The sequence below is a fragment of the Thunnus albacares genome, chromosome 22, assembly GCF_914725855.1.
Source record: "Thunnus albacares chromosome 22, fThuAlb1.1, whole genome shotgun sequence".
NCBI lineage: Eukaryota > Metazoa > Chordata > Actinopteri > Scombriformes > Scombridae > Thunnus > Thunnus albacares.
The window spans coordinates 25,019,053-25,042,232 of record NC_058127.1 but is presented as its reverse complement, the minus strand read 5'-3'; the positions used below and the strand labels follow the sequence as shown (position 1 = coordinate 25,042,232).

Below are 23,180 nucleotides of genomic sequence, written 5' to 3'. Positions count from 1 at the left end.
TTGGATGAACCATCTATCACCATCTTACCTTGCGAGGCAGCTTCACAAGATCATGCAAGAATCCTTTTAGGACGCTGATCGGTCAGAACCACTAGTGGTTGGACACGAGCATAAGCGCATAACTTGAAGCCTGACAAGATGGATTCTTGCGCCATTTTGTGAATCCTGCTGCCTGGCAAGATAATCAATTTCCAATTTTCATGTTTTATACATGCATAGTCGCATAATTGCTTTGAATGTGACTGGAATGCAACCAAAATTCACTTAGTATTTTGTCCTAACATGCCTGAAGGCAGTAGAATATTAAAAAAGCAAATACTATCCACAGTTTTCCCTAAATGTCGAATCCAAAATACTTCCTTACTTCTCAGATGGTTTGGTGTCATATCTGTTTAGCATTTGCGTTAGCAAAGGGAACAGTTGCCTTGCTTACTGCTTATACACTGCAAATTTTGAATTCAGATTACAGATTGAAATCTTAAATTTTTTACCCCATTTGAAATGTAGTTTTTGAATAAAAAATGACAGCCTTATTAGCAATTAGCTTAACCATCTGGTGTTCATCAGGCATCTGGTGTGCCACATCATGACACATGTCCTGTCCGACACATAGATCTTTTTTGGTTATCTACAATAAACAGAATCAGACTAGTTTGTATCAGTGGTGACAGACACCAAAAGATGTCCAGAAACACTTGACAGATGATGTGTGGGAAGTGCAATGCATAAACACAGCCATGAGCTCTTGGTGCCAACAAAAAAATAACACTTTTAAGACTCAAGAATGCAAAGATTCAATGTTTTTGTCACCTTTATTAGTTAATTTTACTTGATATTAAAACCAGTCAATTTTTAACAGGACAGGAGACAAGAAAATGAGAGGAGGTAGTTACATTACAATGTTTGTGGGACATACTGTGATTTAAACAATCCATGGAAGTGATGCAGGTAGTGATGAGTGAGAGGCCTATACAGCAGGACTGCAGAATACTTCACCAGAGGACTTCACAACCTCCAAAACCTGGCACATTCACTGTACAGTGTAGAGTGTAAAGTGACAAGTCAGCTTCAGCAGTTTCAATACTGAATGTTTTTGCAATGCACCAGGGAACCAAATCATAAGTATAAATGATCAAAAACAGTGTTGATCCATTTTTAAATCGCTAAACACATAGATTTTTTTCAAAACATGTCCCACCTGAGCTCCACAGTATCAATCTGAGCAGACTGACTACAATACTTATACTGCAAATACTTTGCTACAGACAAATTGAGTGATTCATGCTTTAAGCAGGTATCACTTTAACCTTCAAAATAAACAGAAAAACCAACACTTTCCGTTTTGAAATCCAGTGTATACCTATCAGATCTGCATCAAAATACACATGGTGAAAGACAGTCACAGGATATATGTGCCAGGGTTGTTTTCATTCAAATAAGAGACAACAGCAAAAATGTATGAAAATGCTGATCTCACAATATGAGGAAATCCTTAAAAATTACTGGATCCCCACCAACGAAATGACTTGTTCCTTGGCCTATATTCTAACTTTCCACCAGACGTCACTGAAACCTGGTAAGTTTTTGAGTTATCCTGCTAAAATATAACCTCCTCGGTGAAGGCAATAACCACAACATGAAATGAAATGACACTGGGTGTACAGCTAGATAAATTTTGTAGTTGTTTATCAGGACTTGAACAGTTTTTTTTTTGTTTGTTTTTTTTAAACACTTATCCAGACTTTTTCTCTAAAAATGTTTAAAAGATGGGAATTCAGGGAATCATTTTACAAGCCTTCAGGACTGTCATGGTAACTAAGAATTACAATGACCTCTTTATGAGGCAGACAATGTGATTAGAACTGTGTATCACTTTTGCTCAATAATAATGCCAATTTGAAGTCAGAGTTTCATTACTAATAAATTAATCTATCTTTTTTAACTTTGAGAAATCAAATAATTCATGTTTCTCTTCATCCCTTCAATCCATTTTATATTTAAACAATGGGTTTGGATTTCTTCCAAGTCTATCTTAATACAATACTCACATTCTGTCCAAATGTCTCTGATGTTCATACTGGCCTTGCGATGCCTTTGTAGCACAACTCCAGTGTAAAAAAAAAAAAGGGAACAAAATCAATTCCTTATTCTGGTCAAAAATACACTATTCAGTTCTGTCGAAGTTAAATCAAGAGAGTATTTTTACAATGTTACTGTCTTTTTCGTATGAAATTCCCTCTTTGGGTTTTCTCAGACAGTTTTACGGATATGTCCTCATAATGGCTCGAGGGTTTGTAGATCTTGTCCCTGTTTTTTTTTGTTGTTTTTTTTACAGTGTAGTTGCTCTATACAGGTATCACTTTACGGCCAGTATGGACAGGAGAAACAATTACAACTACCAATAACTCTTTCAACGTATATTTCATGAGTTTTGCAGATTCAAGATATACTTAAAAACATTCAAACCTATGTTTTAAAAAGTTTGATTTAAATCAGTAAACATACAACTGTGTTGCTCAGAATTTGTAGCACAGTTGAGCTACATAGAAGTAGTGAAATTTTTCCTCAGTCAATAATAGGAAATAATATATTCCATCACTTAATTAACTGTGATCCCTTTTAGTCCATTATCTGAGTAATAACTCATTATGCTAAATAGTTAAAGTCCTTTGTAGTCATTTCCTCTTTTACTCTGCATGAGTTAGAATATTTAGCTCATCTCTTCCATCACAACAGTACACACACTTATCCACACTGCTGTTTGACAGTCAAGAGTATATGTTCCACCCAACGGTAATTAAAATTCATTGTTAGTGGAACAATGAGACTTCTCTTTTTAAGTTGGCTGATAAAGCAGAATGTTCAGTGAGCAGAAACAATTCTTGTGGTTAATTAAATGGAAAAAGTCCTGCAATCTGCTGAAATACACAAACATCCTAAAATATTATTTTGAGAAAAAAAGACATCCTGCTTTAGTACAAAACCAGTGCAAGTTTTGTGACTGAGTGGTGGAAAAGCAAGCGCTGAACTTTAAAACAAGCACATCCTCAGTTTCTTGTATACAACTATTTCACAGTCCTACATAATATGATGGGTTTAGCAATGGAGCCTTAATTCCACAGTGAAAAATACTGATCTAATATCAAAAAGATGTATCAAAACTCCTACTCCTCTACGTGTAGCTATCAAAACTGGAGCTCGTGACGATCTGCATGTAGTGCATGTTTAAACATCTTCTCCAACGATTTTTACAGTAGTCACACACAGTGTTATATACAGAGCTTTTCACATATTAGTGCCTTGAAAAAAGGTGCTGGTTCAGTGAACAAAATGGTGCAGGTGCTCCTTGACATGTTCGTGGAGGCGTGTTCAAAGTCCTGGAGCTGACCAAAAGAAAATCACAAGACAAAAATCTAATGAGTAATGTTACTTTCCATTTTATATGATACTTAATTTAGCTCATAAAATTCAATTTAATCAAAATAAAAGGTTACCTGTTAGAATCCAAATGCTGCTTCAGCATTAGGTAAAGAAACTGGAAAAGAGGAGACAGAAAGCTAAATTCAATAGAAAGCCTCTAAATCATCTACTTATTAACAAGACTCCAACACCCTTGGTTCAGGTTCAACAACTGTGACATAAAAGTTGAGGACACAAAGGAAAGCAGGGAGGTCAGGATGGAAACGAGTAGAAAAGAGTTATGTGCAAAGGATTAGCAGTCTAGACTAAAGGGAGAGAAAAGAGGAGTAGAAGATGAGACAGACAACAGATGGAAAAATGTCTTCACTTGGACAAAGTTATAGTGAACAGAGTGGAAGAAAAGATCACAAAGAAAGGATTGTTGTCTAAGTCACACTCCAAGACATTAACACAAACCACCCCAACATGTAGAAGGCTCATTGACATGCAGTCATATTACAACTTATTTTCTGATTTATTTGTCTCTTCATGTACTTTCTGACCTATGAAGAGTCTGATTTATTTTAGTAGATTCACTCCTTCAACACTATCCAAAGTTTTTCCAAGGTCCTGACGCTTTCAATAAATGCAGCACATTAAACATACTAGCAAACTGACTGACTTCCTCTGTATCCAACCAATCATTATTAATCTGAGAACAGCTGGGAATGCATTAGAATTAGACATTCAGTGCACCAAAGCAATAGAGTCCTGCTGTGTCTCTTCTTGAGCTATTAAATGAACTACGGAATCAAATTTGTGGCAAAACTCTGACAGTGATGGTACATTTTAAGCAAAGAAAAATAACTGTAATTATCTTTCTAAGTGATCACACAGGACAATACTCATAAATACTCTGATGTGCAAAGTGAATCCAGCATTTCTAGATGGACCACGTAATTGTCATTAACATAATAGTCTCTCAAGATGCACAGAGTTTTAAGTAGATATGGTACACAGCTTTATTAAAACTTCCTAACTTACGATACTGCTTACATTCTGCTACATATTTGAGGTTTTTCTGTTCAAATTTGGTCCATTTAGTCTGCCACTCAAGATTTTTGTGCCTGTCAGCCTGTTAAGATGCTGGTAATCGCTTGCTACAGAAGTATTATGTAGGCTTTTTACCACTGTGCTAACGTGTGGTTCATTTGCAAGAATTAGCTGATGAATAATAAATTAAACAAAAATAATTTCCTTTTTAAATGAAAAATTAAAAGGATGAGTGGAAGGTGATGGTGGAGTGAACAGTGAATCATCCTCTACACTACAGTGACCTCACTCTTGATGCTGCTGTTTAGCCACATAGTCATAGAAATAACATTCAAGCTACTGTAACTGAGTATTTGGTTCCAGCAGCAGATGTTGATTACTTTACTTGGAAAAAAAAACAATGTCTGTAATGAAGTGAATGGTCTCCTGCAGAGACTAGTGATAACTAACACTGTGTTCCAGACATTTCAGAGTGGTGAAAATTCTGGCTACAGTAGTTTCACGTCAAAATTTGTTAGCTAATAATTTCCGAATTTCTTATATCGCATCATGCCATCATCGCAACATACACTGTGCTAGACAGCGTTGCTTTTAATGCTCAAAAGACATTACATGAACATTACATGACCTCAGAGGGCAACACCCACGGCAGCATCTTGACATGTCAAGATATATATCTGTCCTATTTCGTCCAGAAAAGTAGCAACTTAGGATGTGCCGCTAGCTAAATCGGCACATCCAGGCTACTGGTGTGTGCTACAGGTGTCACTTGACTCAGTGCTACAGATGTGGCCTGTGTGTTGCACTTGTGGTCATCACAATGCCTGTGACAAATGGTTTTGTATACAGTTGCTAACCTACCACTAACTAGCTAGCTAACACTGAGAAATACTAACATAACAGGAACTGCTGCATGGAGAGTCAATAGTACGGAGTCTGGAGCGTCTCAGCACAGTAATTTTAGACTTTTTCAGTGCTTAATCATAATCAGTTAACAAAACAATGATTGGACAGCTGTTCAATGATATAGAGCTCAACAGCTGGCCAGTCAGAGCTCCTGCTGCTGCTTATATTACTTTTAGGTGGCACATGTCTTTAAATGAAAGCCATGGAAATGTTAAACAGGAAACAAATTAATTGTGTGATATAATACAGGTAGAGACATAGTAAGTAATGAAGTCCAAAAAGTGAAATTCAGGTCTTCTTGACATTCATTATGCAATTACATTATTTAAAGTCAGAATAAGGAAGTATCATTATTTATGGGGAAATAATTGAATGCTGTTTAACAATTTTCTGATACATTTTTAAAAATTATTGATTTATTAATATAACTGAAAAAATCAATTATTACTCTACTTGCACACTCCAGCCTCCATGAAAATACATTAAGGGCAGAATTAATACCCAACAGCTGCAAATTTCCAGCTTTCAACTTTAAATGGAACAAAACACAACACCAAACACAGATCATCCATCCAATCAGAGCTGAAGACAAAACAACGACCAAATGGATCCATCACACCCACCGGCTACAAACACACATACAGCATGTGTGTGTGTCTCATGAGTAGTAAGCCGATGCTTTCTTGCTGGAGTGTGGTGGGAGTCGACGCATGGAGAGAGGGGGGGGCACCCTGACGAAGCATGGAGGAGGAAGAATGAGGTGTGAGGTGAGTTTTGGCATTGTGATGGTAAAGCTCAGTAACCCTCCTCTCCTCTAACCCCCCTCAGCCTGTTAGGGAATGAGTGCTGACAGAATTCAAACATCTTTTTTTTTTTTTAATGAAGAAAAAGATGTTTGACAAAAAGATGATAATGCTTTGTTCTTTGTCTTTTTTTTTGATAGTTTTAGGTATTTCTCTCTGCTTCTCTAGGAAAAGAAGACATGTTTCAAGTGTACCTACAACCTTAGTATCAAAATTGCATCTTGCATCTATTAAGATTATTAACAGGGACTTAATAACAGAATTTTATCTTGTGTGCACATGATAGGGATCTTCAAGATAGTAACTAGAGCGCACATAAGATCCATATCTTATAAAAACATGATAATGACCAGTGTGAAGAAAATTCAGAGATCCTGCGTTAACAAGATAAGAAACTGATCTTGTGAGAACAAGATATACTGTATGTATCTTGTGTTATCAAGATGACAAGTTCACACATGATATGTGAACATAGTAACTAGTGCACTCAAGATATGGATCTTGTGAGAACAAGACAATATGGGTTTTTTGCAAAGATATGAATCTTTTGCTGTGACAAGATAAAGAAATGGATCTTACTCTCACAAGATATAGAAATGGATCTTCTTGTTAGTGAATGTGTTTCTAATATATCTTTCCTGTGTTTAACACACAGTTTGATAATAATTGATAATTGCTTTACTAAATGCTAAAATCTAATATCTAACAAATCTTCACATGTATCTACAAAAGAGGCCTGGGAGACTCTTCCAGACTCATCAGCATATATACTATGACAAAGAGCTGGAATGTCTCATGTTGTGAAATGAAAACAGATGAATGGAAACCAAAGGAAGCGTGCATGGAGAGGAGGAAAACTGCGCTGTCTGTATGAGGATACATGAGACACTGATCAGATCATTTTCTCACCAGCTCGCCCGCACAGCTTCGATGTCACTCACTAAGTTTTGGGCCAAACAAATCCCAAAAATCTGCGGATGGAAGAAGACGACATGAAATGGCAACACTAGACATTTTGAAAGATAAGGACAAAATGATGCTTTTGTTTTTGTTTTTTTTTCTAGGACATTCTGAAGGTTAAACACATGAATGGAACTGACCTGCAGTAGTGCAACTCCTATGAATATCCCCGCCACCAAGGTGAGGTTGTCCTGTAGCCACTTCTCAAACTGCGGCACGCAGCCTTTTACATTGATGTAGTCCTTCTGCTCTGAGTCCTGTCAAGAAAACAACCACCTGTAGTCATCTTTATATTTTCACTGACTGTAATGTGTAACACTGATTTAAAAAACTGTCTGGTCTTTTATGAAAACTCATTTTCAGTCTTACCAAGAGTCATATGACAAGATATCATTTCGTTCCTCCAGTACAGACATAGGTCCGAAATGTCTGACTGGAAACAGGGGGGAAGTTGCTAGCCTAGCTTGGCTAAAATAAAAGTCTTTTCAGCAACTCCAAGAAATTATTTTGATATTCTAATTTTGAACAAGATGGCAAAAAAGGAAATTTTCCAAAATGTCCTACTGGGAGAAAAATCAATGTGCTCATTGGATTACACTAAAACCTGTATTATTACAATCCAATAAGAAGCTATGGGATGAAATATTACATTTTATATAAATTAAATACAAATATCATGGATTCATAATAAAACAAAAAAATTTTTTAGAGGAAATGAAAGAGTGAGTAAAGTAGAAACGTTACTTACTGGTTTAGCTCGGATGTCGTATCCACACTGAGTGTTTATTACATCCTCCTACAGGCAAAAAGAACATTTAAAGTGTCTCACATATTTAAAAGCAACATTAAACATGAGCAACTATAATTAATGTGTGTCTTTATGTGCAACTTCTCACTGGTGCTGCTAAATGTTCCTAAATGCTGTGTAATCTATCACAGGCCCCATGATAATGTACCATATATGTAAACCACACAGACAAACACACTTTATTTTAAATATTTAAATTTAAATTACTTTATCCTATTTTAACACTTGTTTTACATATTTTTTATACATTTTACACACCAGCAAGTGAATGATTTGTAAAAATGTTTTCATAATTAAGGGTAGTAATAATAAGTTTTTTATGTATTTCAATGTTTAAAGCTTCCATATACCACATTTATTATATTTGATCTATATTAAGACATATTTTAGTAAAATTTGATGATCAATCATTTTTTTAACTTAATTTCTCTCTAGTTCAGAGGGATTCATTTAAGGTTTTTTTTGCACAAGATGGCAGTTTTTACTTTGCCCATTGGGTTTCACATCACATGTGCTAATCTGCACACAGTAGAGCTGTGCAATTACTCATAAAGTTACAGAAACCTGATGGGTCAAGGGGACAACTATCGGAACGAGCACCCATCCAAAGCCACAGATGTGCTTCCAAGCAAACCTTCACCCAAGATGGCCACAATACTCCAAAGATCATCATTGACGAACCCAAAGGAGAACACTGCCACAGCCTACAAGGGAGAACTCTGCTCTGTTTTAACAAGAGACTACACACCAGAGAACCCACACTTTTCAACTGGCCCACCTGACACCAGCGACAACTGGCAGCAGGACTAAAGCTCCCTGTCAGCTTTAAGGTAGGAAGCCTTCCCAATCCCTCAAGGGAAAACATAAAACAGACCATTTAACTTGAACTGTAGTCAATCCAAATGCACTGTGTCTTTTCCCTCAGTCATAGTACACTGCTCATGACCAAGCAAACAATGTTTGTTTCCAAAAATAGACAAAGGAAACAAAAAAATAACTATGAAGGGCGTTAATTGCTCAGTCAGGTTTCCTGTATTTGTTCTGAGGGCCTGTTTATTTCTGGCCCTGAAAGATCTTTTTCAAGTACACCTCTGCATACTAAAAACCAGTGGGTTAAAATCTTTCCCAGTTTGAGTCAATATAACAACAACAACACAACACTGGGTTACTTTTACCCCATATAAATCTGTTATTTCAGCCCAGCTTTAGTTAAAAACTGTCATAAATGTATTGTTTCTTGTGCATATGACATTCAAAAGATGCACAAATTATTGACAATCAATAACAAACTGTGACATGTAAGTTTAAAAAATTATAACAAGCTTTGGTTCAGGTAAATAACCCAACAGTAAAATAAAAAAATGACATAAAACTGGGTCAAAGCAACCACTTGTCTTGAGTGGTTTTCTGGGTAACATTAAATCAGTATTGTGTTGGTGCTGTATTGACCCAAACTGGGTAATATTTAACCCAGTGATTTTTAGTGTGTATAAATGTGTCCAGGCATGCAATGTGAGGGGCTCTTACCGCTGGGTCCTTGGTGCAGCAGGAGAAAGGGACTCCACACTTTTCTCGACTAGGATTCCCATCAGTACAGTTAAAGTAGATGTTGAGGTTCCAATCATCTGCTCCGAAAGCACCACAGCACTCCCACTGAAGTCAGACAGACGCAGAGAGGAAAACGTGTCTGTTAAATTATTAAAAACTCCACTTTTTGGAATTCAAAACACCCTCCGTTTGTAGACAGAGATGATAAAAGAGCTTTTTCAAAGGGCAGTTTAAGACATTAATGGAATTAAATGAATCACAAGTGGACATGATTGGTCTGGTGACCTGATTGGCTCCATTCATTAAGGGATCACTCAAGTCCAATCAGAGCAGCTTGCAGCATTGTAAGTCCAAAGCCTCCACACAGCATATGAATTAGCTGTGGTTGTTGGCTTTGATCTCTCGCCTGTAAGAACCTAAAAACATGTTTTGCAAAAATGTCTTCAGGAAGATTCTACATGAGAATCATTCACAGTTATCTGATGTAGCTAAAGTGAAATGTGAACTACCAGTTTCAGTTCCAGAAGTAAGTAATCTCATTTAAAATCACACAGACATTCATACTTATACAAATGACTAAAAATACAATCTTGAAAAAATAACGTAATGCCATTGTTTATTGAGGTTTTAAACAAACAAGCTATCTGATGGTCTGACTGCACATGTTTCCTACACTGTTGGACCTATTTTTAGCGATGTCGCCACCCCATAAAATATGAGCAATTACTTTGTACAGTGTTATCATAACTGATATAACCAACATCCGGGGCAACATAAATAAATCCCCAGCAAACTATGGTTTTCCTTTAGGGACAATCCCAAGAGCATAGAAGGAAGCAAGGATAAAGATAAGGCAGGAGAAGAGAAACAGTTACAATGATGTACAATATGAAGGCTGCTGTGCTGAGAAAACTTAAGTTTGTGGTCAATTTAAATTTGCATGTTGAAGGGGACATATTGTGCTTTTTCTGGCTTTCTGTTATTTAAATACTGTAATGATGTCAGATATTAAACATGGTCAAAATTCCAAAACTTGAGGTTAACGTACATATGTGGAAATTCTCCCTGCAAGTCAAAAGTCAGGGCTTCAACCGTCTCTGAACACTTCGTTTGTGACATTTTTTTCTACCTTCAACGCATGTACCCCTAAACAGCAGTCTGTTTTGTAGCTTTGGTTGCTAAGGTTGTTGCTAAGGTTTTTCCATGGGTTTTTGCGCTGTCCACTCTCATATTTTGGATCAAATTTCATCTAAAACATGTATGGATGGATTTGAGAAGTTGACATTTCAAGTAAAGAACGGGAAAAGTAGTGAAATCCTACTACTGTAGTTTGTTTCATGGTTTGTTTACGTAGCCTCCAGAACGGCTGGAAGTCGGCTGTGATGTAACTTCCTGAAGCTAACCAATCAGAACAGAGTGGGCTCATCGGGAGGCAGGCCTTAAAGAGACAGGAGCTAAAACAGCCTGTTTCAGACAGAGGCTGAACTGAGTGGCTGCATAAAGAGCTGGCATAAGATAAATAAGGAGTCTTTTCTTACTGTAAATCATGCAAAGATATTCCGGAATATAAATATAGACCTGGAAATGTTCAGAATATGTTTTACATTAATTATTTGTCCTGCTGTTGGACTTCTGACACAACAGCTAACCTTTTAGTCCAAGATGTTTGACCTTCTCACAAGCAAATGAACACATGATTACACTACAAATTCATTCAATGACAATTCCTCAAACTGCATCTACTGGCAAAACATTATATTTAAACTAAATTCTGAAATTATAATAATTATAATTAAAATTATAATTTTTTTCCCATTAATTGATCAACCACCAAAATTCATCACAGTGTGTTTAGTATATCATGCTGTGATTGTAATTAAAAACTGTAGTTGCTAATATATCTATGAAAACTATTAAGTGTAAATGAACATTTGACATAAAAATCCATCTTTTTTTCTGTAGGTGTCAACTACATCTCATGGTCTTACTCAGTGGATTACAAACTCATCAACTGAAGAAGACCATGAAATGTAGTTGAAAGACCCAGAAAAGGCTAATAAGTGGACCTTGAGTTAAGATCATTGGGGTGCTCCTGTGGCTAAGAGGTTAATAAATCAAGCATGAACAGCAACATCCCCAGTTCAAATCTGCCTGGAGATATTTGTTGCCTCTCTCAACTTACATATTCCTGAGTGAAATCAATGAGGTTCTGTAGATCGATGTCGTCCCGGTATGCCCGGATGTTATTGTTGATGAACAGGTTCAACTGGTCTTTAATCCAGTCTTTAAAGACAAACGCCAGGACTCCTGTCGTCAACTCCAAGAAAAAGATGATTCCCAGGAACACAGAGAACTACAGCAAGAAGAAGAAATAGCAGGACAGAAAATGATAAACACACACTTAGGTAACCTGCAGTATGTTGATTTTCCAATCACTCATCACTGAGAGGAGATAGGAACTTATTTCTAGTGTGGAACATACAAACTTAAGCAAAAAGGTGTTTTCCCGCAACGCTCCGATGCATCCGGCGAAGCCCAGAATGAACATGACCCCCCCGACCACCATGAAGAGCCAGACCGGGTCTAGACCCCCCAGGTCTGTGATGGACGAGATGTTGGAAAGAACGCCCTGGAGGGGAGAGACAGAGGACAACAACTCGCTCAGTCTGAGACAAGCAGATACATCTCTTTGAGGACAACATACACATTTGCCAAAAGGGGCCGCAGTGACATAAAATAAGATAAAACTATAATGAACTCAGTGAGGACGCTGCTAAGCTTTTTGTTAGCACAAGAATAAACACTGGATTCTTGGAATTTAAAGCTGCATTGATTGTTTTCGGCCACTGAGGACAGCATGTTGGCCCACAGTTGCCTATTTAGAGCAGACACAGGGTAACCTTAGCATTCTCTAGAGTCATGTTTGTGTCCACCTGATGAATGTAAGTCCAATATTCACTCTTTTAGCTCTGTTTTGGTCTCCACCAACTCCTGAGAAAAATATCTGACTGCTAAATGCTCCACTCTGTTCACCAGTTAGTTGCTAACTGCAGTTTGGTGCTGTGCAGATAGCGTACAGTGATACACTATGAGCACAAACTTTCAAATTACACATGCTTATCCATTGATAGTATAAAACTATTGATTTGTGCAGCTTTGGTTGGAATATGTTGTAGCATTCAAATAATCAATAAAATAAAATATATTCAGCATTAAATCAGCAATTAGCTGCTTAAATCAGAAAAAAAAAATCATATTAGCCTTTGATAAAAATCGTCCAAAAGCTTAAACAGAACAAATTAAACAGTGTTAATTAAATACAGGAATAAAAACATTACAACATTTTTCCAATATCACTGATAATAGTAACTCAGAATGTCTGTACTCACCTTCTCACTCCATGCCCACAGTCCAATTCCAACTAAGGCCATGCCCAGCAGCTGCAAAACACCAGTCATGTCATATTACTGGGATGATGTGCTGATGCATAATGACATGACGGCTGTCTGTCACATTGTTATTACATGTAAATTTAAAAATAATTGTCTCTGAGGCCACTGTGACCCTGTGATGTTGGATCAGTCTTTCTCTGACCTTAGAAAAAATATCTTATATGGGACAAAATTTAATATTCTTACTAGACTTTTTTTGTAATACTGTGAACATCCTTTGCACATTGTGTCATTACATCACACACTTAACATGTGACAGTGATATTTCATTCTTTCTTTCATCAAGTTTTCAAATGAGATTAAATCATGTGTTGGAAAATAGAGTAACCTGGCAAAAAAAAAAGAAAAAAGAAAGAAATATTAACGTTCCATTGACTTTTTTATAAAAAATTGAATTTTGAAAATGTATTAATTTAAGTTATCACTTAATTAATAATTCATAATAAATATGTTTCAAAATAACGCATAAAAATGGGCAAAAATGTATTTACAATACAGCTGACGAAAATTGATGATAATAATTTCACTAATTTTGCACATGATTTCCGTTTACTAGTCATGAGAATTACTACTCAGTCGTATAATGTCTTCTGTGTCCCTGAAGGAAACTTTGTCAAGTCTGAGAAAATAACTGATGATGTCATAGTGATGTCATCAGGGTTATCTCAGTTTCTGCTTGATTTAAAATGTATAAAAGAAAGGGACAGTCTGATGAAAGTTGCTATAAAGGTGCATTATGGGAAATGTAGAGCAAGGTTTTGGAGATGTCACTCAAACAGTAAGTAAAACTGAGAATATCTCAGGTTCTGCTGCTCAGATTCTGACCATTTAATTAAAAGACTAAATCAGTCAGTAGCTCTTTAATTCGACAGAAAGGTTATTGGCAAGAATTCTGATCTATTATTCACTAAAGTAATTGCTCAAGTTTAATCACACACACACACACACACACACACACACACACACACACACAAACTGTGAAGATTTGAAGATTTTCTTTGTCTCATAAGCTATTGAGTTAAATACAACATGAATAATCAATATGAAAAAAAATACAATAAACTAAATATCTTTCAGTTTTGGACTGTTTGTCCGACAAATTAAGTGATTTTAAGATATGACCTTGGGCTCTTTTGATTTTTTTTTGTGACTATTTTATGATAATTAATAGATTAAAGGAGATTCAACGGATTAATCGATGATAAAATAATAGTTAGTTGTAGCCCTAATTGACTTATGTAGCTGATATTGTCTTGAACATACACAGACTACTGTCGTCAGCAGCAGTGTCTACTAATTATTAGACATGAATGACATCACTTTTAAAGCATTTACGTCATGCCTTCAGTTCTTTAGTGTGAGTGAAAAATGTGTCTCAATACTGACAGTATGAACTGTCTGCTTGTCTCGTCTCGTCCTTGCAGTGTTTAGACTGTGTGTGATATGAGTGATCAGCCTGCAGGACGCTCAGGCTCAGCTGTTATTACTTTACTACAAAAAGCCGATTAGCTCTCAGTTGTGAACTGAGCCGCAGCTGCTTTTATCCACATATTAATGGACATATATAATCACAACAAGACATAAATGCACTGATCTGAGTTAGAATATGAACTTGAAGGATAACGGATCCATGATCAGATATGATGATGACTCGGGCCTTCCTCCCTATTGGCCAGTGGACATGATAATAACCGAGCTGTGCTGGAGAGAGGCGCAGCTGCGTACAACCAAAAATAAAAAAAAAACCCTTCTTACCCAAAACAGGATGTTGAATCCAAAAATAAAGTACTTGATGCAGCAGCTGACTTCGTGGCCTTTGAAATGATTCCCCGACATGTTTGAGCATCATCAGCGCGGCGGCTCAGCGGGAGGAAAAACACGGCCTGCTTCACAGGCTTTGTGTGCGCGATGGAGCAGGTTCAGCGCTCCGGGGATGCATTTCACTTTGTCCGCTTCAAATATGCAGCCTGCCGCTTAAATCCACATCCAGAGCATGATGGAGGCGACCAGGACGCTCACACACGCTGCTCCTAAACACACACACCGGACAAGGACGATGAATCTAAGCGCCGAATTAGGATGGTCCGCTATTTTCTGGAGATATTGCGCCGACAGGAGGCGGTACCGCTGCTGAGAGTGGTCGTCAATGATAAGCTGGAAAACAGGTTGAAAGATAGCGGCTAGAGCCAATCAGATCAGAGGAAGGAGTGAAGCACTTCCTGTGTCTTGGATGACATTGATACTGTTGATACTAATAATCTGATACTACTATAATTTTCCTTTTTTAAAAATTTCTTTTTTGTATTCCTCTATGTATTCTTGTATTCATTGAAAGACTGATTTTTTTTAAAACTACAACAACAACAACAATAATAATAATAACAACAATAATAATAGGATATCCTTTTGAAAAGCTGCCAACCATTTTAAAATATTTAAGGTAAGAATATTTAAGATGTATATTTAAAATATATATAGTTCAAAAACATGTATACAAGAGTTTAAGACTGCAACTGAAAGATTATTTTCATTATTGATTGATCTGGTGATAATTTTCTTGATTTATCATTTAGTCCATGTTTAAAAAATATTAACATTTATTTAAAATTATTAAAAGTGAAAAAGCTATGGTAATGGCTGATGGTCTGCTATCAAAATAGTTGCCCTCTGTCATTTATTTAACTGTTAAATTGTATTTTCAGAAAATGTTATATTCCTACATTATTCTCTGATGTTCTGAAGAAATTCTTGTAGAAAATTTCTTTCAGTTTTAATTTTTTTTTTTTTTTCCTAAAACAGTCAAAGTTGGTCTAAATAATATGACTGAGGACATGACCTCATTGTCCTCAATGGTGGTTATGGGCCTTGATTTTAAAAAAAAAAGTAATGAATGATAATAATAATAATGATAATAATTGTTGCCATCACCAAGGCCACAGTCAGGGTTTTAGAATGAGTCAAATTCCCCCAGCAGGAGCCCATGCAATTCTGGTGGAAAATTACTTTAAATTATCATCGTAATTTATTTTATTTATTTATTTATTTTTTGCCTAATAATAGTCAAATTTAGTCTAAAACATCTAAAATGACTTTGTGTCCTCAATGGTGATAATAATAATAATAATAATTATAGGCCAGCATATAGCTCAGTGGTTGGCACTGTTACCTCACATCAAGGAGGTTGTGGATTTGAATCTGTCGGGACATTTCTGTGTGATTACATGTATATAGATATGCAGGGCAGAACTCTTTATTACAGATAATAGAGAGTGGTCCAACGATGGCAGATCAAAATGGTATCAGAGTTGGACAGCAGGGACATATACAATTGCAGCCCACTATAAATTAAAATAATGAAATCAATTTTGACACATGGCTGCTTGAAACCAGGAACCAATATTAAGTAATAATGATAAGTAATAATAAGTAAAATTAAGGAAATTTGCAACCTCTAAAGTACAGTGTAAACAAATTTCCACAATCACATTATCACAAACTATTGATACACTGGGGCTTTTGGAGACAAACCGTTAACAGTTGCCCAATTTTCCTGGCTGGTAATACAGCCTCGGATGAATGGAATCATAAACCTGTCATTAGGTACAATATATCTCATCACCTCAGCAGTTTTCAAGTGAATTTATCAACTACAATTACCACCCAAATGTACATGAAGGTGAACAAAACGATCACAAAGGTAGCATTTATTGTAGTTGAAGGAGATCATTTATGGAACAGCTGTGGTGAGGAACTGAAAACATTAAGTAAGTTTAAATGAACATTTGAAAATAACATTAAACAAATATGAAAGACTGGCATAGAAGGACAGTGTGTTAAAAGGCATCACAAGCTGCTGCTCCAGCCAACACAGAAAAAAGGGAACTTTAAGTTGGTTTATTTCACTGTTTTGAGCTGCCTTCGGTCTCTTTTTTTCATATGTTTATGTATGTAAAAAACAAAACAAATTTGTACATGAAAACCAGAAATAAATTCTACTCTCCTTGAGCAAAACACTGAATACTGACCTTCATATTGTTTTGTAGTTAATGAAATAATATTAGTTATAGTCATGACTATTTTTGGCTCACCTAAATTAAAAAATATATTTTCCTCACCTCTATTGCTATCTACTGTCGCCATGCAGATGTTGGCCTTTGGAACTACTTTCTATTGGAGAAACTAATTCCTAATGTTTCACTGTGAGTTTTTTCAGATGATTAACATCAAGAATGCTCATCATTTCTGCTTGTTTGTTCACCTGGTCATTTCATATTGATCGCCAACATTTAATTTGAATGTTTTCACAGGAAGCATCAGACTGCCACTCTGTGTGGCTTGATGATTATTTCTTAACAGGCTACATGTCCAGATGGAGACTCTAATTAAAGCAACTGCATATTTATAAAGCTATTACCAATACTGATGTAACTGTTGTTATAATGACATTAATGCTACACGTTGATATCAACAATAACTGTCTGTATTAGCTGACACGTCAGTTTAATGTTTTATTGTAGTTACACATTGTGTCCACTAGAGGGCAGCAGTCATAACAATCACCAACCCTACCAGTGTCAGGTCAGATACAACAACACAACTGTCAAAATAAAGGCTGGTTCGCTTTAGTGATATTTAGAAGGATAACTTTTCTTAGGGAAATACACACATCCCCACCTGTTACAAGTTCATAGAGCCCTAAAATAAACATATACAGTTTTTAAAAAGGAACCCAAGAGGGTTTTGTCTGTCTCAAAGTCACAACACTTCAACCTCACCATTATTATATTCTGTCCTCACTTCGTGAACTATTTTGTGCTATAACATAATAACCATAATATCAGAGATGGATAATGCTGAATAGATTAGATAGTTTTACTTTTTTTTTTAAAAAGAATATGAACACTGTACAGTGGTCCCAGTGGCAGTGTCAGACCTGCAGAGGGTGTGCTTGGTAAAGCACCAGTAAGGGTTCACTCAGAGAGCCTCTGTTCAGACAGTATAGGCTCTGTGTTAGGGCTTCATGGAGGACCAGACTTCCACTCTCGTCTGTATAGCGCAGCTGAAAGCCCACCATCTCCAGAGGCTTCACAGCCAGAACAGCTGACACATCAAATACATCATATCCAGTTGAGGGTCTCTGGTCCAGGCTCAGTAGTCTCTCCTCAAGGGCTGGACTCTCCTTCAGAGCTCTTTGTGAAGCAGTGACACTGTGCAGGGTGACAGTCACGCTGAGGGGGCGGGGGTGTAGGGTTTTCCTGAACAGAACCAGCTCTGCACCCAGCATTGAGGGGTTCAGGCTGCTGACATTGAACCAGATCCATCCTGGAGAAGCGTGATGTGGACCTGGGTGAGACACAGAATAAAAAGAAAAGGAAATAATTAGTTAAGAATGTCAAAGTTACCCCAAAAACACCTTTAAAATGGACCTATTGTGCTCATTTCCAGCTTATATTTTTATTCTGGGCATCCACTAGAGTAGCTTTGCATGTTTCATAGTCCCTCCTTATTTATCTTATACCGGCCCTTTAATCAGTCCCTCAGTTCAGCCTTTGTCTCTAACAGGCAGTCTTAACTCCTGTCTCTTTAAGGCACCCCTCCTGATGAGCCCACTCTGTTCTGACTGGCCACCTTTCTGGAAGCCTACAGAGGGGCAGCATGTATCAGAGTCGTGTTAAGTTACTGCTGATGAAAACCCAACATTTGCTGCTGAAATGCTTCATATTAAAAGCTTTTAAATTACTAAATAACGGGACTTTTATTGTTAAGAATATATAGAAAATTAAATGTGTTCCTCATGAATTAGCAGAGCTTCATTATCGGTGCTAAAAACCAGTCAACACAACAACATCTGGAGATATTTGGAGCTCTTTGTTGAGCAGATCAGTTAGAAATAATGCTGGGAGGAATAGTACAAAGCAGTAACAGCCACAGTGATGATGATGTTTACCAACAGGTAAACTACTAATTTTACTTTGCCGTGCTGTGTAATGGAAAAAAAACTCACAGCATGCCAGCTCGACTCCAGTCATGGTTTGGCGTGACTGCCCCCAAAAAATGGAAAAATACCATAACATTAGCAGAGCGGAGCAGTGAACTCATGCTGTGCGTGGAGCAGATGAAGATATAAAGAAATCCGTCATGAACTGACGTCAGCTCGGGCTGAAAGTAGAAAAAAACGCTGGAAACCAAGCATTCCGAGCAGTCTGAAGCCGGTGCTTTTTGCTAACAGGGATAACTTCTACATACGTTTACCTCATTATTTGACACTTTGGCCAAGTTTAATATGAACACTTGACATTGTAACATTATATATATGACTGAAAATAAGGAAAAGCATAATAGGTCCCCTTTAAGGATCAGTGTGTTGGCAAGCTTTTGCTCTTTAATTACAAATATACAGTACCAGTCAAAAGTTTGGACAAACTTTGTCATTCAAGTAAATGGGAAGGTGTGTCCAATGTAGTTTTACTACCATTCCAGACATCAGTTTGTTTCTATTATTGTCTGTATAGAATGAAAATCAATTAGCAGACTCTCAAAACTTGGTGGGCTCTGTAATCCATCACAATAAACATTTCATCTGCATTCATTTGCAAAAACTCAATTAGGCAACTCAAGCAAGTTTCAAGTGTTTGCTAATTGATTTTCAGATTGTATGGAATTTTAAATAAAGCAGCATAGTTTGCAAAATGTTTTGTTGCGATATAAAGTGCAGGTGATTTGCATTTCAGAACAAATATACACAGTTCAGGCTAGAACATGCAAAAAAACCAAACAAACAAACAAAAAAAAACTGGTATGGTCCTTTATCTTTAGTTTTATCTGTATAACATACCCACTAATTAAAAAGCCTGTGAAAGTTTCTCAGTAGTCTGAGAGAACAACTCTGATGATGTCATAATGATGCCATCAGGGTTATTTCAGTTTGGGCTTGTAGCAATCAGAAAACCTGCATTACAAACTGGAGGTGTGGAGTTTAAGAGACATGGGCATTTATCAGGCAGGGAGGGTCTAAGAAAAGACATTATTGAGATGCATTATGAGAGGTGTGGGATGCAGTGTCAAGGGACTATTATGCTTTGTCACACCCTGCCTGGACTTTGTGTGTTTTTTGGTCTCTTTGTGTTTTTGTGTTCTTTGGAGTTTCCTGGTTTGATTTGTGTTTAGTCTCTCTGGTCATATGGGTTTTCTTGTTATATTTGGGTGGTGGGTTTGGATTGCCTTTTGTTGTTTAGCCTGGCGTGTTGTATTCTTGGGTTTAGGTTCATGGTGGTTCTGGGTACCGGGTTGGTATGGGTTGTATTTAGAGTATTGTGTTTTCTGGGTTTTGGTTTTCTATTGTTCTGTGTTTCCCCTGTGTGTTCATGTCCTCCTCAACACCTGCTCTGCATTTGGACTCATTAGCCCTGCCCTGCTCAGTTTTCCCCACACCTGCCCTGTGTTAGCCTCATCAGCTCTGCCCTGCTCCCTGTGTTTCCTCAGCCAATCAGCTCCCTGTATGTTCACTCCCCTCTACTGAGTTCTCCACCCATCTCCCCACCTACACCTCATCTTCTCCTTAGTTCAGTTTCTTTTTAAGCCCTGGTTTTCTGTTCAGGCCTGGTTGGATCATTTGTTTTGTCTGCTAGTTCTGTTCAGCTCTGTTTGCCTTGTTCTGTTCTTGACCATTGCAAGATTAGAGGAGATTTTCGTCAAATCTGCATTCCGGCCTCTGCGTTTGGGTCCACTCCTGCTTCCCCGACCTGACATGCTTAGCATAATAGGGACTAAAAGTCAGGATATCTCTGCCTCTGCTGCCTAAATTTTGACCATACTTTGTTATCTGTGTCACACAATTCCACCAAATTTATGGAAGCATAATAATAAATTATTGGAGTTTTGATTGACAATGGTGTCCTACAGTGTAACACACAACAAAAATGGAAAAGAGAGAGTTCATAAAGTTTCAAACTCTGTGGAGGCTGATGGAGACTTTAACTCAGCTTGAGAAAAAATATTAATCAATACATCTGTGTAAAAACATTTTTGCTATTTGTGAATTTTATACATTTTAAATTAGCAATAATCCTCCAAATTTGCAGTTGATATTTGTCTTGTATATTTCCTGGAAGTAGAAAATATTAAAGCTGCACTATTAGTTTTATACTAACAATTGCTCAAATGTCTACATGTAATGTGAAAGGGGTTGCACCAAACTGACAGACAGAATTATCACCATCTCAGTTTCCTTCATCTCTTCAGAGCATTTGTATTGCATTCAGGATCTGGGTCCTGATCAGCAAAATACCTGGATTCTTTATGCTCAGATGCTAATGAATATCTTATCAAAACTTTTATCTCTCCTCTCTCTGATTTTATTAGCAAAGAGCAATAGGAGACATATAGCAACTTCTATTTTTAGCTGACCATTGTTGTCTCTGGTTAAAATGACAGCCATCACCAGCAGCAGATTAGATCAGCTGATCACCTCATGTCAATTGAAGAATCTCCCAGTTAAACTTTGACTTGTCAACAATTGAATCTGATCAGCTTCATAGTTGTTAATCAGGCTTTTAGTACCTGGAGTAAATAGCTGGTGATATACAGTAGACTACAGCTGTTAATTAAATGTGTCAGATACATTTTATTAATATTAAATATATTCTGCTGTTCAGGTACAGGTTAATTAGGCTTCCACTAAAAACTGCAATCTTTGAGTTGCAAATATTATAAGGTAAATCTAATCAAATTTGATAAAGGATTTGATAAGTGGATTCAATACTGCATTTGAATTTGAACACTACTTGCCCAGCACCAAACAGTAGACAGAGAAAGTTAGTGAATAGTGAACATACTGGAGCACTTAGCAGCTTAAGAGTCAGATGTTTTTCTCAGGGGTTGGCGGAGACCAAAACAGAGCTAAAAGGAGAGTGTTGGACTTGTATTCATCAGGAGGACAGAAACCTGACTCCAAATGAATGCTGACTGTGTGAACAGGCAACTGTTTCCTAACATGTTCACCATATTAACTATGAGGCCAAAAAGAAATAATAATAATACAGCTTTAAAGTACATTAATTCTTTGCATACTGCATAAGTATACTTTAAGTACACCATCTAGTACTGAATTAGGACACTCTTTTTGTCTTCATATTTGGTAAGTTTTAAGCATGTTGCACATCTGGCTACATGGAAAATGTACTGTAAAATGTATCATTACTTCTACAATTGAGGATTTTATTCTAAGATAGAGACACTGAGCACCAGCTATAGAAGAACAAGTGTAAACGCTGATCTAGATGAGGTTGACCACTGTGTAAAGCCAGTTTTTGAAAGAAAGTAGGAAATTTAACATTCCTGATTATTACTTTAAAATAACAGGGTCATTGATATCAAATTTGTACCATCAACACTCCGAAAACTCTGCACCAGCGTTCCATCTGATCTCCCAAAGTCTTGAGCCTCCAGTGAGTCCAGACGCTGATAGATCCTCCTCATGTAGGGATGTGGTTTGGCCTGATGGCTTGCAGACACTTTATTGATATGTAGCATTTCCAAAATAGCTTTGTCGAGCTCCTGGTCATCCTCTGCATCTCTGCGGTGCTCCATCAGCAGCAAGCCTGTGACTGAACACAGCAGGACGAAGGCCAGCGTTACATCCAGAAATCCCAAACACACTCCTCGGACCATTCTGAGTTTCGATTATTTTTCAGCCCGTCTGATATGATCCTGCGCTGTATCTGCACTTCTTTTTCTGTGAAAGTGCTACTGAAACTTCCACCTAACCCAGAGTCGTGTAACAGTCTGTGCACTAATACAGTAGGTATGTAGGAACCGCAGGGGCTGTCAGGACTTAGTGAAGCAGTCCCACTGAAGCTGAGGAATGTTACTTCCTTTTGACAAACACTCTACCATGGACTGTAATGAGCCACAGTCCTGCATCGCTCTCAACAAGCAAGCACTGGGTTGATGCACTGACTGGAAAAACTCTACTTTGACTTGAACAGAAGATTAGACATGAACAACAAGGTACCACAGGGTAATGACTGCAGTCTCAATATATTGTGAGATGCATGTTTAACTCACAAATACAGTAATGTTTTGTTCATCTTTGAACATTGAAGACAAAGAGGTGGACATGATTCTTTTCATTAACCACACAATTCTGTGTTGAGACAGAAATTTGAGATTTTGAGAATAAACTCAAAATATTTTGAGAAAAAAAGTTTTAATATTATGAGAGTAAAGTCATCATTTTAGAGAAAGTGTCAA

General features: G+C 37.1%; 3 protein-coding genes across 4 annotated transcripts in view; 1 reads left to right on the top strand and 2 right to left on the bottom strand.

Annotated features, from left to right (window-relative positions):
• Positions 1–793: 793 nt before the first annotated feature.
• Positions 794–15,178, bottom strand: tspan5a (tetraspanin 5a). Of its 2 annotated transcripts, XM_044341294.1 has the most exons (11): positions 14,685–15,178; positions 12,867–12,917; positions 11,960–12,106; positions 11,660–11,830; positions 9,457–9,582; positions 7,870–7,917; positions 7,262–7,378; positions 7,071–7,132; positions 5,982–6,089; positions 3,495–3,535; positions 794–3,383 (listed from the first exon to the last, which is right to left on the bottom strand). In XM_044341294.1, the coding sequence occupies exons 1-9, from the start codon at positions 14,763–14,765 to the stop codon at positions 6,017–6,019; spliced, it is 876 nt and encodes a 291-aa protein (XP_044197229.1). In that variant the 5' UTR covers positions 14,766–15,178; the 3' UTR covers positions 794–3,383; positions 3,495–3,535; positions 5,982–6,016. The 2 variants fall into 2 exon arrangements, with proteins under 2 accessions (XP_044197229.1, XP_044197230.1); XM_044341295.1 differs by lacking the exon at positions 5,982–6,089 and having other exon boundaries at positions 14,685–15,174.
• Positions 15,179–15,314: 136 nt separating this feature from the next.
• frem1a (Fras1 related extracellular matrix 1a) overlaps positions 15,315–23,180 on the top strand; it is a 43,359-nt gene continuing 35,493 nt past the window's right edge. Inside the window, exon 1 of the mRNA XM_044341570.1 lies at positions 15,315–15,369. The gene's annotated coding sequence lies outside the window, so the exon portion shown is untranslated. The remainder of the gene's footprint in view (positions 15,370–23,180) is intronic.
• Positions 17,857–22,598, bottom strand: LOC122973447. Its single transcript, XM_044340981.1, has 2 exons — positions 22,313–22,598; positions 17,857–18,272 (listed from the first exon to the last, which is right to left on the bottom strand). The coding sequence occupies exons 1-2, from the start codon at positions 22,596–22,598 to the stop codon at positions 17,857–17,859; spliced, it is 702 nt and encodes a 233-aa protein (XP_044196916.1).